The sequence below is a fragment of the Solanum verrucosum genome, unplaced genomic scaffold, assembly GCF_900185275.1.
Source record: "Solanum verrucosum unplaced genomic scaffold, falcon-dt-bn FXZP01000182.1, whole genome shotgun sequence".
NCBI classification, from domain to species: domain Eukaryota; kingdom Viridiplantae; phylum Streptophyta; class Magnoliopsida; order Solanales; family Solanaceae; genus Solanum; species Solanum verrucosum.
The window spans coordinates 3,594,406-3,612,031 of NW_026020378.1; the positions used below are offsets into that span (position 1 = coordinate 3,594,406).

Here is a 17,626-nt window from a genome sequence, read left to right on the forward strand (position 1 = left end):
GCGCGACGCCCCAGTCTTTTCCCCAAAAAAAATCCGACTTTTTTCCTTTGTTTTTCCAACTCTAAACCCTCTTAACTTCAAAGGTTCCAGCCCCAAACACTTAGAATCATAAAGACCCTTAATATACAATAGATTCAACTCGAAATCACAACCGGAAACATGTCCCAAATCAACATGAACTTCAACACAATCACAAGACTTCAATAACCACAACAACAAAGGTTCAACAAACACAACCAAAACTTTTCTCGAAAATTCAAACGAGTTTGGCGTGTGGGAGAATGAACCAACCCAACACTATGATCTCACATACCTTAATAGGGATCACCCCCGACGAAAACCACGACGATCTCTACGAACCTTGCTTCTTCTTCTCCTTCTCCTTCTCCTCTTCTTCTCATCTTCTCTCAAGAACCCTAACTCTCACTTTTTAAAAGGGAAAACTGATTTAAAATTAGTCTAGACCCTTAATATATCCAAAAGAAATGGCTAGGGAAAAGAACAAAATACCCTTACAAATTCGAAGTAAACTGCCCTGCCAACAGCCCAACTTCGAAAGGGCATAACTCACTCATACGAACTCGGAATGGAGCAAACTCAGCGGCGTTGGAAAGATCATTCCACGAGCTTTGCAAACATAACTGGATGGGGGGAAGTTCACAAGTTAGGGTAAAGGGATATTGCATCTGTCAAAATACAATGGAAGCATCATCCAATTGAGGAAGCTACTTGGGAAACCGATAAGCACATGCGAGACAAGTATCCCTAGTTGTTCGACGATTCAGGTACTACTCTAACCTTACTTTAGCTAGTCTTTCCTAGTTGATCACTCGGGGACGAGTGATGGGTAAATTGGTATCTATTGTAACGACCTAATTCTGTCGTTGGGGAAAAGCCAATGGAAAAAGAATTGGGGCCAGAAAACTTTTGAATAGTGACTTGAAAATTCCTAGCCTAGTCTAGATTTTGATAAAAATATGAGTCATGTGAGGTCTAGGTTAATTTGGCAATGAATGAGAGATATAATAATGAATTTGATGACATGAGTGGATAGCCAAGAAGTTAAGAAAACTATATGACTTTACGAAATCGAATTCGGGAGAGTAGAACTTCCGAAACTGTTCTTAGCGTGAACAGGTAGTTTTTGAATGTCATGGGTTGAAGGTGTGTTGTGAAATGGGGGTTTGAAACTCTAATTCTGACGTGTTGTCTCCACGCCAGCCACTAAGGTAGGGCTGTTGTAGCGGGATGGGTCCACTGTGGTGGGCCAGTTGCGACTTAAGTCGGGGAAAAACCCCAATTGGTGCTAAAGGTAAAGATTTTACTCCCCTAATCCGTTTTTCGATTCGTAAAATGTAAATTCATGGGTAATTATCGTTGAGAGAGGGTTTTGGCCTAAAGTTGATGGTGAGAAAAAGCCCTAGTTGCATCTTAGGATCAGGGGTTTGGTCTTGGGTTATTGGGTTGTTATAATCCGGATAATTAGACCTTAATTTATTGATCCTTGTGTTATATTACCTAGAACAAGCGGAATGAATCCAGAAAGGAAAATTCAAGTGCCTTAAGGGGATTCAATCTTGGTTTCGAGGTAGGTGATGGTTTGATTTCATGTTTGTGTGATGTATGTTAGTAGTTGCTTCATTGTTGTAACACATCGTATCAGAAACAGACCAAAAATGCAGATTTTGAGAAGTTACAGGTGCAACCTACGGTTGCCATCTACAGACCGTAGGTCAGACCACGGCCCGTGCTGGTGGTTCGTGGTTCACCACTGCAACCCCTCCCCAGCCAAGCTCAGAAAAACCGGCTAAGTCTCGACCCACGGTCCGTAGGTCGGACCACGGTCTGTGGTCTGTGTCCGTGGATCAAGACTCAATTACCCAGCCTCTGACATGAACTACGGTCGACCAGCTTGGACTGTCGTTCGATCCACGGTCCGTAGGTCTGACCATAGATGAGGGTCAACAGTCAGTTAGGGGAGAATTATTGAGTGGGTAAATTTCATATGGTCATAACTCTTAACACAAAAAGAAATTATGTATCCCATGACCTATGATATGATAGATAATTGAATCCTCTTTCCAACGCCATCGAGTATACTAAAATCCGACCTCCGAGTAAAACGTTATGCTCATTTTAGTGAAGCCTTGAAAGGCAGACTCGATCGACGACTCCAATCGACGGACCGTCGATTGACCTACGGCCCGTAGGTCCAGTCCGTCGGTCACTCCGACAATAATTAAGTTAGGGGTCTTTTGGTCTTTTCCTATTTCGTTTAACCCCTAAGATACGTCATTTGGACCCTAAATCATGAGGTTTTAGTCAATTTAAGCCTAAAAACATAACTAGAACTTATCTAAGTCAAATCATTCTTTAGAACTTAGAAAATTAGAAGCGTAAGAAGAGAAAGAGGCGCGACCAACCCTAACTTCAAGAACGCAGCAAGGTTCCATCAGTTCCATCCCTGAAATCGAAAGATTTCCCCGTGGAATTCGTCACTAGGTATGTGGGATTTCACTAGTGGGCTCCTTTCACCCATTAGGTCCCTAGAATTCAGTCAGTTTCTTGATTCCCTTATTATGAATAGACCTAGAGTTTCTAGAATTATAGCAGATCATCATAAATTAGTTATTAACATGTTCCAAATTAGATTATCATGTTATTACATCATTTCTCGCATGAATTTCAGAACCCTAGCTATGTATTTCTTTAGTTCTTGAATTACACATGATATGTCACATATCTCAGTTATTCAGTTATACATGCCTCAGTTATTAATGCATAATTATCAGATTAATTATTGCATTCTCAGTTTGCATGTTCAGTTTTGAGCTATCTTGTATTTTACAGAAATTCAGTCATAACCAGTTAACCACTTAATTAATTGGGAGTAGCATAATACCAAGTTGGACTAGGGTTCAGCGTACCCATATAGTCCCAGAACTACGAGCCACGTAGGTGTAAGTCCCCTCTGTGGGCAACATCAGTTTAGTGATCACGCCAGCATGCCTCTATACCTCTGGCAGAGTATATTGGGTCCTATCGATGGGGTGTATACATCAGACTCCACATTTCGCTCATTTGGTTTTATGTCGGTTATTAGTAGTTTCCACAGTTCAGTCAGACTCTATTGCATTGACCATATTTCAGTACAGTCAGTATTCAGTCTCAGCATGTTATAAATTTGGTCATTGCATCAGTTAGCTCAGTATTCAGTATTTTCAGTATCTATATCATGTTCAGATTATATCATGCTTATTTTATTTGTTCAGTTATATATTTATTTCAGCTTTACTCTATCCTGCATGCTCAGTACCTTTCAAGTACTGACGCATACGTGCACTACATCTTCTCGTGATGTAGGTTCAGTTTCTCAGCATCCAGATCACGCTTAGAACGGTTCTCGATCTCCAGTTCAGCAGAATCAGTGGTGAGTCCTCATTCTCCGAGGACAATAGTCATGAGTTTCTTTTCAGTATTTTAGTCCTTTAGTTTCAGTTTTTTTCTAGACTTAGTTGGGGCTTGTCCCAACAATTCTAGTCAGTTAGAGGCTATTTTCAGACATAGATAGATTCAGCTTAGTATTGAGTTAATATCTTCCTTGTATTAAATTCATCAGACCTAGTATTTCGCCATGAGGTGCGTCAGTGTTGTTCGTAAAGAAGAAAGATGGTTCTCTCAGAATGTGCATTGACTATAGGCAGTTGAACAAGGTCACAATCAAGAATAAATATCCCATTCCCAGGATTGATGACTTGTTTGACCAACTTCAGGGTGCTAGTCATTTCTCTAAGATAGACCTCAGATCAAGTTATCATCAGCTTAAAGTTAGAGATAGTGACATTCTGAAGACAGCCTTCAGAACTCGGTATGGTCATTACGAATTTTTAGTTATGTCATTTGGACTAACCAATGCTCTTGCAGCTTTCATGGATTTGATGAACAGAGTGTTCAAGCAGTACTTGGACTTGTTCGTTATCGTATTTATTGATGATATCTTCATTTACTCTAGGAATAAGGAAGAACATGCAAGTTATTTGAGAGTTGTTCTGCAAACTCTCAAAGATCGCTAGTTATTTGCAAAATTTAACAAGTGCGAGTTTTGGTTACAATCAGTTGCTTTCCTTGGGCATATTGTGTCCAGTGAAGGAATTCGAGTAGATTCCCAGATGATAGAAGCAGTGAAACAATGGCCCAGACCTGCCTTTGCTACAAATATCAGAAGTTTCTTGGGTTTAGCAGGTTATTACAGACGGTTCGTGGAAGTATTTCCATCCATAGCCTCACCATTGACTAGGTTGACTTAGAAAAATGTTAAGTTCCAGTGGTCAGATGATTGTGAGAAAAGCTTCACAGAATTGAAAACTAGGTTGACTACAACTCCTATATTGACTCTACCAAAGGGTTCAGATGGTTATGTGATCTATTGTGATGCATCCAGGGTCGGCCTAGGTTGTGTGTTGATGCAGCGAGGTAAGGTTATAGCTTATGCTTCTAGACCGCTTAAGGTACATGAGAAGAATTATCCAACTCATGACCTCGAGCTTGTAGCAGTGGTGTTTGCACTCAAGATTTGAAGACACTACTTGTATGGTGTTTATGTAGATGTGTTCACAGACCATAAGAGCCTCGAAAGAGTTAAATCTTCGCCAGAAAAGGTGGCTTGAGTTTCTCAAAGATTATGACAGGAGTGTGCATTACCATCCGGGTAAGACGAATGTAGTAGCAGACGCTCTTAGCAGATAATCTATGGGTAGTGTAGCACATGTTGAGGAAGAAAGAAAAGAGTTAGCAAAAGATGTTCACAGACTTGCTCGCCTAGGAGTTCGTCTTATGAGCATATCAGATGGTGGTGTAACAGTTCAGAATGGGGCATAATCTTCTTTGGTAGTAGAGGTTCAGATGGGTATTCCCCATCTTTTCATCCTATGTATGATTTGGCTTCCGTATCAGTTTATTATCTTTAGTATGCTCATGATCCTGCCAGCAGGGTTAGCTTGGGATCACTTGTGGTCCTAGGTCCCGTGTCCACGTCTTGAGGGTAGCTCGGGGCGTGACAATTGTAATGTATGTATGTATGTGAATGAAACACTATTGATCAAACCTAATGTAAATGAGTATGAATGAACCATTGTATGCCATGAATCAACACTTGATTGTATGATTATGAGAATGTACATTATGAGTATGATTGTAATTATGGTTATGTTGATTGGATTGGGTGTCACGTTCCTACACATGCATTGGATCAAGTGTCATGTTCTGACACACATTGGGATCGGGTGTCACGTTCTGACACATACATTGGATCATGTGTCACATTCCGACACACTAATTGGGATCGGGTGTCACGTTCCGGCACACTAACAATTTGGATATGGGTTCATGAGAGGACCATTGTGTTGTCATATCTAATTGTTGTTGAGAATATGCGGAATTGAACATTGTTCCTGAAATGATAATTGTATATATATTTTGTATATGCGTGTTTACTATATGTTGGCACTCAATTTTGACCCTCCACGATAAGAATTAATCATCAAGCTTCCTAAAATTTGAAATATAATATAGCAGCAATTTTTATATATTATCATAACTCACATGGGAGGAAGTAATAGTTAATTTACTAAGCTCATTATTGAAGTTTTTTATAATATTCTTTCAAAAAAAATTGGGACATCAACTAGTTAATGGTTTACCATCTTGTAATATTCTAATATATATGTACATACTTCAACCATTTTTACTTAAACTTTGAACACATATATTTGAACTTCAACTATGTGTAAGTATATTACTTCATGCATATTACATTGAAGCTAGATTAAATAACGGTATTCAAATAAAATATTCGTAAATCTTTTACAAAATTTTAGGGAAATAAAATGACCAAGACTTTATAATTTTTAAATATCTTGCATAATCAACAAGGGATGAGTGAGCTCTTTAATATTTTTTTTTACAAGTAACCCTGTTCTTGTATTTATACCTTGAAATTTGATTTGAATCTATTTTTATTTTTATTTAATTCTCTTCTCTTTTTTTCTTTATATTACTCCTCTTTGTCACATTCATACAGATTATGGTTGGCAAGAATCAATAATTGACCTATTTTTCTGTGTATATCTCGAACGGTGGTTGCTTAGATTTTTGTATATTTACAATATATATATATATATATATATATATATATATATATATATATATATATATATTTCATAATTATGTATATAATTAATATATTTTATGATTATTCGAAAATCGTCTCAAAAAGATTTTGTTTTAATTGAATAATTGGTTAACTAGTTTAGTTATATAATAGTTTATATTTTTGAAATAGTTAGTTTATAGCTAAGTTAATTATTGTATTTCGTTGAAATTAAGCAGCTCTTTAATTAACTTGTATTAATTCGTCTTATTTAATTACTAGCTAAATTTACTAAATGAATTCAGTTTAGCTAAAATTTTAAATTCAATCGGCCATCATTGTAATCAAATGGGCCAGCTTCTAATTTTTTCAGCAGACCCAACCCACAAAACAATTCTAGTACCCAATGCCAATTAACCCCTAGCCCACTTTTAAATTTTCCAGTCGACCCATCCCTCATACTCTACTTCACCAGCAGCCCAAAACCCCACCTCAGCCGACCCATCTCCCCAAATAACCCAATAAAATAAGTATAAATTATAGGAACCACATATTATAAGTACTAAATAACATCCTATCCCTTCTAGTTTTTTATTTACCAAAAATCCCTTAAAAATGATGTTTGCAGGATACATAGCGTTGTGCACGGGATACATTAGGTTTGATACATTCCACATAGCGGGATACATAGCGTTGTGCACGGGATACATAGTGTTTGATACATTCCACATAGCAGGATATATAGCGTTGTGCACGGGATACATGCGGGATACATAGGTAAATAAGGGATTTTTGAAATTTTTGAAATAAGTAGGGATAAATGGATATTAAGGTAAGTAAAGAAGTGTAGTTTGTCCATAAAATAATAACAACAACAACACACACCAAACCGACCCCATCCCCTTTCCCTTCCAATTCCACGTTATCAAACAGCAGCCCAAACGCGTCAAATTCACAGCAACAACGACAATCTCAGGGCGTCTTCTTATTTGCTCCAAACGACATCATGGACAACGAGCAAACGACGCCAAATACACGGCTCATTCACGGAAAAGCAGTGAGGAACAAAGTACTCTGCTCTTCGTTGTCGTCTTCTTCCTTTTCCTCTTTCCAGTCGTACTATCGCAGGGGCAAAAGCACGCATCTTCGTCATTTTTGGCTGTGAGATCGCTCCACGTAGAACAAGAGGGGCGTTGGGATCGATCCAAGTTGTCCATTCTCTCTTTCCTCTTCCGGAATGGAGCAAAATCTTGAGAGAAAGATGTTTCTCTGTAATGGGAAAAGAATTCGAATTTGAATTCAAGATGGGCCTTGAATCTGAATTTTTTTATCAGTTTCCCTCCAAGAAATTGGAACCCTAATCCTTGTCTATAAATACTCTCTTCTCCATTCACTGTGGGGTTGGAGATTTTTTAGGAGAGATTTCTAGTTGAAAAGTCTTGTTTCTTTTTCAGAACTTAGGCACAGAGAAATTGCAGGAAAAAAAAAGCTACAAGTATATGCGAAATACATTAGAAAGAAAAAAAAACAGACTTGAACCATAGCTTTCGAAGGTACGAAGGGACTAGAAATCTCAATTTTTGCTCAGTCTTTGCTATCGCTGGCTTTTGCTTGTTCATCTAAATTCTCGGAATCGCTTTTAGTGGTGTCGGAAGAGCTCGTCCTGCTTGTTGTTGTCCAGTTTGCTGCACCTAAGAAGGTAAACCTCATTCCTGCTCATGTCATACATTTTTTAAGATGTAGGTTGTTCATTGCTCGAGAGTTGTAAGTTGCTTAAAATGCTGAAAATTGAAAACATCTTGACTTGCTGTCAACTGCAAAATCAGTAATGTATCATTATTTTGTTTATCTATTTTTCTTTGGTTCATTTGGTTGGAAGTCTCGATGACTCTTTGTATGGTTCTGAGTTGTTTCCCTTGCTATTTTCTCATGGTTTCATTGTTAATCTTGTTGGCTGGCTGTGGTTAGTGTGATCATGAAATTTCTGGGTCTAGAATGTTGCTTCTCTCGGTCTTTTATACAAGTGTTTGTTTTACTCGTTAGCCAGCATGAATCATATAAGTTGCGTAGTTTTGCATCTTCTTTTGTATGGTGTTTGTTATGACTGTATTCGTTTCAATAGTATGGTTCGTATATTAGTCATTTGCAGCTTTAAAACCTCATTCATAATAGCGTTAATTGTATAAGTTTCATCACCTTTCATGTTGAGTCGATTCATCTCAAGTCCATCAGTTTAACTAAGTTAAAAAATGAATTTATAACGGTGGGAAGGTCAACTTGGGTCAGTGTGTTATGTCCCCTTTTTCTGCCGTTCCAAGCTGGTTTGATTGTATTACTTTCCCCCCACTCCCGTCATGCATCTTACTAAGTTTTGAAGCTTCAATTGATTGTAAAAATAAAGAAATAAACAAAATTTGGTTGTCCGACATTTTTAGCAAAACAGTAGCTTAATTCTCGCTTGTAGTTGTGACTTGTATGTTAGCCTTAATCAAAGTTTGCTCTATTTTTTCTCTTATAGTGTTGTTGGACCCATGAATTTGTTCTTGTTAAGTTTTGCTTTTCTTCCAACAATAGTATTAGATATAAGGCATTTCCTGTAGCTTGCTTTTGCCCAAATTGATGATCATTTCTCGTCCTTGTCCAACAATTGTGCATGCCTCTTTTTACATGTGACCACTGTCCCCTCCTCCCTTTTTACTTTATTTATTTTATTTGTTTATCACCCTCGCTTAGCATTATCTTGTCATATGAGGTTGTATCAAATCTAAGTGGAGATTCTTTAATTATTGTGTGCATTCCTTTGTCATCCTTATATAATCGGGGTATAGTAAACTAAACATATGCATTTTCGCCTTATTTCTATTTTATGTATCTTGGTTGCATTATATAGATTTAAAGTATGCTCTATTATTGATTTTTATCTTGTTTCATTCTTTTCTATGTATAAACCGGCTCCTCCCGAGCCCTTGGAAACTCTTTGATCTTGCATTTCATTAATTGGGCCCTAGGGGCCCAATTCTATCTTCTATCGAGTTAGCCAGCAGGAAATGGAAATAAAGGGGTTGGAAATCGAATTTTAGATTTCAAAAAGGGCCAAAAGAAAGGCTGACATACGTGCGGTATACAATGATATACATGCGGAAAACACAATGATATACAGGTTGACAAATCGAAATTGCGGGTTGGAATGTGCAAAAATACAGGCGTACCGGACAGGTCGTGCAAGAAGTGGGCCAAATCCCAAGACGACAAATCAGGAAATTAAAGGAGAGCAAGTGGGCTAAAAGGCCAACTTAATTGGATTTGGGCCAAAGTCCAACTCTAATAATTTACTTTCCCTCTCTTATTTATTTTATTGTATTTGACTAACCCTTTGTTTGTTTTATGGTTTAATTTAATTAAATTCCCAATGATAACCATTTCATTTCTCTTTTCAAATTGGAATACTATATGTTATACTTAGTTTTAATTTTCGTTACTAATCTTGCCTACTCTTGAACTATTCCCCTTTAGAAAATTCCCCTTTAGTTCATTTCCCCTTAAATAAAATGGTAAAAATAATAATAGTAATAAATAAATAAGTTAAAATAAATTAGTTCTTTTACCTAGTTAAAATTTCAAAAATTAGTTTAAATAAATGAGTTCTTTTACTTGGTTAAAATTTCAAAAATAGTCAAAGTCGTGATGAGTTCTTTTACTTAGTTAAAATTTCAAAATTAGTCAAAATCATTTTTTGGTCAAATCGTCGGTCAACCGCAAGTTAGCGGGCATTCCGAGGGCCCAACACCTTCTCGGAATGTACATTGAACTTCGAACCCTTTTATTTTCAATTGATTTTATCTGTCTAAATCTTTTGAAAACCTTAAGTTTTTTCTTGATTTTTACTAAAAAATTAAGTGGCGACTCTGTTCTTTTGGAAATTCGATTTCTTTTAAATCATAAGTTTGATCGATTTTTCGAAAACTTAGTCATTTTTATTTTATTTATCTTTTCGAGTAAAACACTATGTTGTGACTGCTTATATATATTGTGCTTACTGGAATAGCCGCGTGATCCTACCAGTACCCTGTGGTTGTGAACTAATACTGCACTTGCTCGTTCTTTGTTGAGTACAAGGCATTTTCAGGTGGCTATTGATAGACCTCAATTAGGAGATCAGTGATCGAGACCGGATTTCAAGGGTGAGCCAGTTCTTTCAGGCTGCCATGGAATCCTTCATTTTGCTTAGTCCATTCTTTTCGGACTTAGACATATTTTAGTAGTTTGCTTATGTTTGGTTGGGGTTGTACCCCTTTTCCTTAGACTTGTTGAACTTTAGATGTTTTGGTACAATGACTTTCAGGTTCTAGGGGTTGTTTTCCGCAATAGCTCATTAGTTGTTTATTAAGATTTTCAGAGTTTATGGGAACTCTGTATTATCTATTTAGTTATTTAAACCTGCTTCTGTAGTTTTAAATGTTTAGTTTTTGGTTAAGTTGCTTAGTTGGGTTATAGTTATGGTTCTCCCACTGAAGGGTTAGTGTGGGTGTCACTCACGACGGTCTGGATCGTGACAAAGAGCTAGAGAGAACTAAGTGCTTTCTGATCACCACAGAGTTTTTAATACACTCCATGATGATATTATAAATGAGGATACTTAAATAATGTTAAAATATGTCAATTAAGAAGAAAATTGAGTTATCAGCCTCAAACTTAGTTTTGGTAAAGAGTCTAATACTTTAACCATGGAGTTGTCTACTAGTTTGTTTATGATTATTAAAATTTATATGAGAACATTTTTCATTCATATTTTCTGCTTGCTTGCATCACTCCAAAAAAACATAACACCAACCACATTTATAAATTAAACTGTATTGGTTTATATTAACAATATACCCAGTGAAATCCCACTAAATAGGGTCTGGAGAGGGTAGAGTGTAAGCAGACCTTACCACTACCTCATGGAGATAGAGAGGCTGTTTCTGAAACTAATACATTATTTTCTACTTTAAAGATTTACGAGAATAGATCTATGAATGCAGGTAATTAGAACAAATGGTAACCATGATCTGAGCTATCAACGTCTGAGTTGGTACTACCTCCATGACTTTCTTTCTTCACCACTTTCATTTCTTGAACTGTACTTGTATTACTCTTAGGACTTCCATCTTTCATCTTCTTATGATCCTCTCTTTGTTTTCTCCATTCACTCTTCCTTTTCCATTGTCTCACTAACAAAATACCCAAACTTAGAAACACAGCCATAGTGCACCCTCCTCCTATGATCACAACTTCAATTAGCACCCAATGATCCCCTTTTCCTTGTGGCAATATTGACCATATTGCAGCTATATAAGCTGATGCCATAAATAATGTAGAAATCCACATTACTTTATGTGTTGCCACCATTAATTTCATCATTGTTCTTCTCTTGAATGGGATAACACTAACAAGGACATTAACAATTCCAAGGGAAAGGAAAAGTGCCACAATGTTACATACCAAAAACACCTTAAACGCGGATTTTTTACCCAATAATGCTTTTCCATTTTCTTGATTAAATCCACCAGGAGGATTAACACCAGCAGCAAATGTCACAGTTGCTATTAGTACTGCAACAATTGTTATCGTTTTTCTTGCATTCCTTAGACCTTCACTTTGGAGCTTGATTTTTTTTGTTCTAGTAGCGCGATAATTATGCTTCCTTTGATGATGATGATTACTATAATAAGAATGTTGAGATGATGAGGACGGAGACAGAAAGCTAGTAGTTTTTCTTTGCCATGGAGATCCCAAAATTGGTGATGCATCTACCTGTTGGATGTCTTGAAAATTTGGTGGTAATTGGTCACATCTTTTGGCACCAGCTTCTTGTAATGCAGGGATGATTGCAAGAGCACCAGAGTTACTTGCATCTGCTTCAACTACATCTAATGCTGTATATCCTTTTTGATTCAAAGCATTTACTTCAACACCAATCTTAAGTAGATAAATAATCATCTGAAAACAGAACAAGTCATGTATATATAATTAGTTTTGAGCTTTAGTAGAGTAACTCTGTTTAGCAATCCAGGAAACTAATTTCATTAATCATGAATAGTTACTAAATTAAGGGAAAAGACTCAAATATATCATCGAGTTTTTAATAAAAGACTCATCTATGGTAAGTTTTTGAGTTTTGACCGCAAATTCAAACATTACATATAACCACAAAAATGTAACAAAGTCTTTCGCGTTCAATCAAAACACCTTCACATAAAATGAAATGGCTAGAGTAAAGAAAACTTACGGTGGTGAGTTTCCTAACAGTAGCCAAATGTAGAATGGTGTTTCCATCAGTATCTTGAAAATTCATGAGATTTGAAACATCAAGAGACTCCATCAGGATCTTGAGTACTTCAAAGTGATTGTTCTTTACAGCCAAATGAAGAATAGTCTCACCATGTTTTGTTGTCATTTCAGCAGATTCAAGACTCACAGAGAGTATCTCAGCAATAATGTTCACTCTTCCTTTAATGACTGCCCAATGAAGTGGAGTTTTGCCTTCATTATCTTGTAAACCAGAAAGATCCATATCTAGCTTTAGCAATTCTCTTGTTATATCTAAGTGCCCTTTGCTGCATGCTATATGTAAAGGACTGCAACCATTCATCAACTCATCCTTTTTCCAAGCAAAATCAGGTCGAACTTTAACCAATTCCTTCACAACTTCTGCAATCAATTGTTTGACAAAATAAGGATCCTTTTGTACGAATGAAAATGTTTTTTTTCAAATACTTTTTGGCTGCTATATAGCGAGATCTTCTTATAAAAACATATACGTATGATATAACAAAACATGAAAAGCAATTTCAAATAAAACTTGATTATTATAATAAAATGCTATTATATAGGATGACAGTTAAGTACAGACATCTGACCATATTCCCTTTTGCATGGCATTTAAAAAATTACAAGTATTGAAATATTTTACCCTTTATCTCAATTTAATAAATATGCACTTTATTTATGTAGTTAAAATTATTTACTTTCAAGTTTTTTAAGAATAATTAATAATCAGTGGGAAATGAAAAAAACATTTATTTTATTTTTGTTTTCCAAAATGACAAATATTTTGGACTAAATACTTTTAGTAATCATGACACTTTGAAAAAGACACAGGGAATATTTAGATATTTTCAAAACTATATTACCCTCAAACAATTGTTTTAAAAGGCACGGTCACAAAACAAGGCATAAGCATCGTGGCGCTTGATATAGCCTCGTGGTCGTGGATCATAAATTTTTAATATTTATAAATTAATATAATAAAAAATATAAAACTAGATGGAAATTATAGAAATTTTAATAAAGTACATAATACTTAAAAATATATATAGAATTGTTTCATCTTGAATGGTTACGGAGGGACCGTTTCGTTTTTGTAGGCTGGTCCGGTCTATTTTGAATGTTAATCAAAATCAATAATGGACTGGAAATATTTTTTTTACCTCAAAAAACTAATCAAAATTGTTTTTTTAAACAATTGAGTAGAGATTTATAAACGAAGGATCCTACAATCAAAAACATCAAATCAGAACAAGTGATGAAGAATGACATGTTTTTGCTTTGCAGTTTGCACATTGATAATTTCCTTTCTTTAACCGGTGAAAGGTGAAGAGAAAAAGTAAAATTTAGGATTAGGAATAAAATATATATTTAAATATTTAAGTTTTCTTTTAACTTCTTTAAATTTAATAAAAAGTTGAATATTGAGTTTTTTAATATTAATTTAAGGACTTGTTTCACAATTTTAATTTTAATTTTAATTAGGAGAGGTTTTCTGAACATAAAACTCGTTCAACGTCTAAATATACGTCCAGACTAATGGAATTTATATCTCAAGGTACCTTCGCCTCTGCAAATATTCACAGTGCTATTTAGTACTCTCGCCCTAAACTCAAATAAAAAGTAACTGCGTAGATTTAACAGAAACACATGCATGGATAATTAAATAACTTGATCAACAATTGATAATTTATTAAATTTACGAAGATTCACACGTAGAAAATGATCAAAAGTGCACAATTGTATTAATTAAATAAAGGTTATATGTGTAACTGAATATTATCACAAGAATCTCATTAAAATTTATCAATATTTTCATAGAATAAAAGCACAAATTTCCCAAATTAAATTAAATGAAAAGAAAAGAGGATAACGACAGGACACTCGTTTCTTAATGAGGACTTGCCCCAGACGTAGACTTTGGCCGTCTGAACATTTGAAAATACAGACCATTTTCGCAGTTTTATTTGATTTGATTTTTATATTAAAAAATAATTTTTTACTTGTTTATTTTAATAAGTTAAAATAGATTTATTCTTTTTTTCTTTCAAGATTATGCTTATTATTAAGTAACTATACAGTAAAATAGTAGTTGAATTAAGATTTTAAAAAATAATAAATAAGAATAATTTAATAAAATAAGTTAAGGGAAATAATGTTATATCAATAAAGATCAAATAAAATGAAAAGAAAAGAGTACAACATTTTAACATGTAATTTTAACTGGACATTTATCGAAATTATGTTACGATTTAGACAATTTTGAGTTAAGAGAATAGTTACGTAAGTATTTTTTTTTTTTCCACTGTTTATGGTGACACCGTTAAAAAAACAAAAAAATAAATTTAAGTGAGTACATATACATGTCTTTACTCTTAAGTTAAATTAAATATAATAATAATAATAATAATAATAATAATAACAACAACAACAACAACTTCAAGAATGATGTATATATTATCACGTCATCCCTTGATTTACCTTAATCGCAATAATAATTGGAAAAAAAAAATTGTCCACAGAAGTCAACGTCATATAAAAAATTAGGTGTTACGAAATAATAAGAATTAAATGTGTCAAATAAATCAATTTTTTTACGTGTTCATTTGGCATGTTGAAAATTATTTTCTCATCTTTGATCAGTATTTTTCTACTTTGATGAAAATAATATCTACTTACTTTAATATATCAACTACATTTGTCTATTCTATAAAATTTGCTTCTACCGACACCATTAATTAGGAGTCCAATTCCTTTTTAACTAATTACGACCACATACTCAAATCCAACACGCCATTCATCGTACACTATAACAAAAAGACATTTACTGATAATAAATTTTCCCTTTTATAGATAATATTTATATCTGTAAAAAATTTGGTGGCAGTTGAACTAATGTTATTGTATTCAAAGTTACTAAAGCTTTGAATAATATTTGTATAAAATGTTGATTATATATTCATATTATATTACTGTCACTAAATAAAATATAACGATAATTATATTATTATCATAAAATAATTGCCATAAAATCTTTTATTAAATTTGTTGTAATGATTAAAAACTGATTTTGGTTCAAGAACAACTTTCTTCTATGCTTATTATTAATTAGAGATGAGTAATAGTTTTCCTAGGATAAAAAGAGGGTACAATTCATATACCTAAATTAGTAAGTTTAAGAGCAAATATAAGGCCATCACTTTTGAGATGAACTCTCTATACACTAAAGTCTAATTTGATAGGAAAGAAGCATAACTTTGCAAAATGTACTAGTACTTTTTATGCTCTAACAACATTTTTAACCAAAACAAAGTCCCCTTTCCTTCTATTTCAAGACTTACTGTACAATTTATAGTATATTATATTAGTTCTGTGAATATCAATATCAAACAATGCAAGTGAGAGTCCAATCTCCAAGCTTAGTTGCACCAAAAAGTGTGGCGATCCTTACTAAAGGTCCGTAGAAACTAAAAGTTCAATTTTCAGTAGAGACAAAAAAACTATTTTGTACGTGATTTTATTCCAATTGCTTAATTCTTGGTCCTTAACAAAGTGACATAGTACTTATGTGGGTGGGAGGCAGGGACAAAGCTAGAGCTCGATCACCTTAAGGGCTTTGGCAGAATCCTAGTAGCTTTATCCAAAACTCATTAACTTAGAATCCTAACACTTGTAAATTCAAAATCCTAGCTAACTACGCCTCTATTAGAAGGTAACAAGTGTCTTGAACACTATCATTATATAGAGTTTTACTCGAAGTTTGAATATTCAAAATTGGCAGAATTTATTTACCTGTATGGCCTGATGAAGCTGCAACATGTAGTGAAGTAGTGGACATATCAACTTCAAGCATCAACAACATGGGGATATTATTATTATGTAAGAAATGTTTAACCACTTCAATCCTCCCTCTCTCACATGCTACATAAAGCACACTCTTATCCCACAAATTTGTCTTATAAGCAATCGATGGATCATTCTCAACCAGAATTCTCACAATTTCTACTCTCTCTTCTCTACATGCTTCATGTAAGGGCGTCTCCTGATCCCGGTTCTCCGCCGACACCATCTCCGGGAACAACTTGACAATCTCCCTCACCAATTCAACATGACCAAGTCTAGCTGCTAGATGCAATATGGTGTGTTGTAATGAACCCTCAAGGGTTTGTTTTACTATGTTGGAATCTTCTTCAATCAGTTTTTGAATGGCTTCAACATCTCCTCTGAAAACTGCTTCATTCACCCGCCTGTCCATTTCTTTTAACCAATTAAAAGTGTGTGATAATTTGTTTATCATAGGGGACTCACTATTTATGCAAACTTTTAAGTCATCTTTTTCCACAGCTGCAGCAACCAAGAAGATTCCTAGCTAAGGGACTATAGCATGTTCTTTTTCGTTTCATTTTCTTATAAACCACATAAAAGGATGTGGTGCAGTGGATGAAACTACTCCTCCCTTAACCAGATATTTCAAATTCGAGCCCTCATGAATATGAAAAGATTCTTGATAGCTAGGGAGCACTTGATCCCCCGAAAGGGCCTTTACACTTGCAACGTGAATCTGAATTAGTCAAGCGGGTACCAAAAAAATAAAAAATAAAAATATATATATATATTGGCCGGCGGCTCAGCTTCTAGCAAAATGGTGAAAGTCAATATTACTTGGAATAGTTTTGTATGGGTAGGTCGGAAGTCTATTAATTATTTAGACACCCAAAGAGTTCGCCTATATTAGAGGCAGAACCAGGACTAAGAATTTGGAATTCTAAATTTGAGGTTCCAAACCATAACTTTAGTGTGAAAAAACATTTTTGTGGCCCGCCCCTTCCTTATCATGGAGAAGTATTAACTTTATTTGGGATTATGAATGAAGTCTAATAAATTTATGTTATATATATAAATTTACTGCCTTCATTTATAAATTAAACTAACTATTATTCACGTGATCCAATCCTATACAAACCGGCCTCAGTTTAAACTGTTTATTTTTCTTATATTGTCCCTTAGCGTATCAATTTATTATAAATATAACTTGTTAAATAGTGATAAATATAGGAGTAATAATAATTATAACAACGTAATTAGTTGAGTACTCAGGTCATGAGTCAACGAACAAAACAAATAAAGAAGTAATAATAAATATAACAACGCACGTAATTAAATTAAAACATA

General features: G+C 34.6%; 3 protein-coding genes across 3 annotated transcripts in view; all 3 read right to left on the reverse strand.

Annotated features, from left to right (window-relative positions):
* Positions 1 to 17,626, reverse strand: part of LOC125838691 (casein kinase 1-like protein 3) — a 509,325-nt gene that overhangs the window by 172,801 nt on the left and 318,898 nt on the right. The window lies entirely within an intron of this gene.
* The window catches only part of LOC125838689 (uncharacterized), a 99,770-nt gene that overhangs the window by 66,998 nt on the left and 15,146 nt on the right, over positions 1 to 17,626 (reverse strand). The window lies entirely within an intron of this gene.
* Positions 11,144 to 16,723, reverse strand: LOC125838682 (ankyrin repeat-containing protein At5g02620-like). Its single transcript, XM_049517721.1, has 3 exons — positions 16,247 to 16,723; positions 12,417 to 12,838; positions 11,144 to 12,127 (listed from the first exon to the last, which is right to left on the reverse strand). The coding sequence occupies exons 1-3, from the start codon at positions 16,707 to 16,709 to the stop codon at positions 11,174 to 11,176; spliced, it is 1,839 nt and encodes a 612-aa protein (XP_049373678.1). The 5' UTR covers positions 16,710 to 16,723; the 3' UTR covers positions 11,144 to 11,173.

Bases quoted from the DNA above. Each gene is read 5' to 3' on its own strand.
- LOC125838682 (XM_049517721.1), bottom strand. From the start codon at position 16,709: ATGGACAGGCGGGTGAATGAAGCAGTTTTCAGAGGAGATGTTGAAGCC. The intron at 12,839-16,246 runs GTAAATAAATTC...AATTGATTGCAG, and splicing joins AGCTTCATCAGGCCATACAG to AAGTTGTGAAGGAATTGGTT. The intron at 12,128-12,416 runs GTAAGTTTTCTT...TTCTGTTTTCAG, and splicing joins CTGTTAGGAAACTCACCACC to ATGATTATTTATCTACTTAA.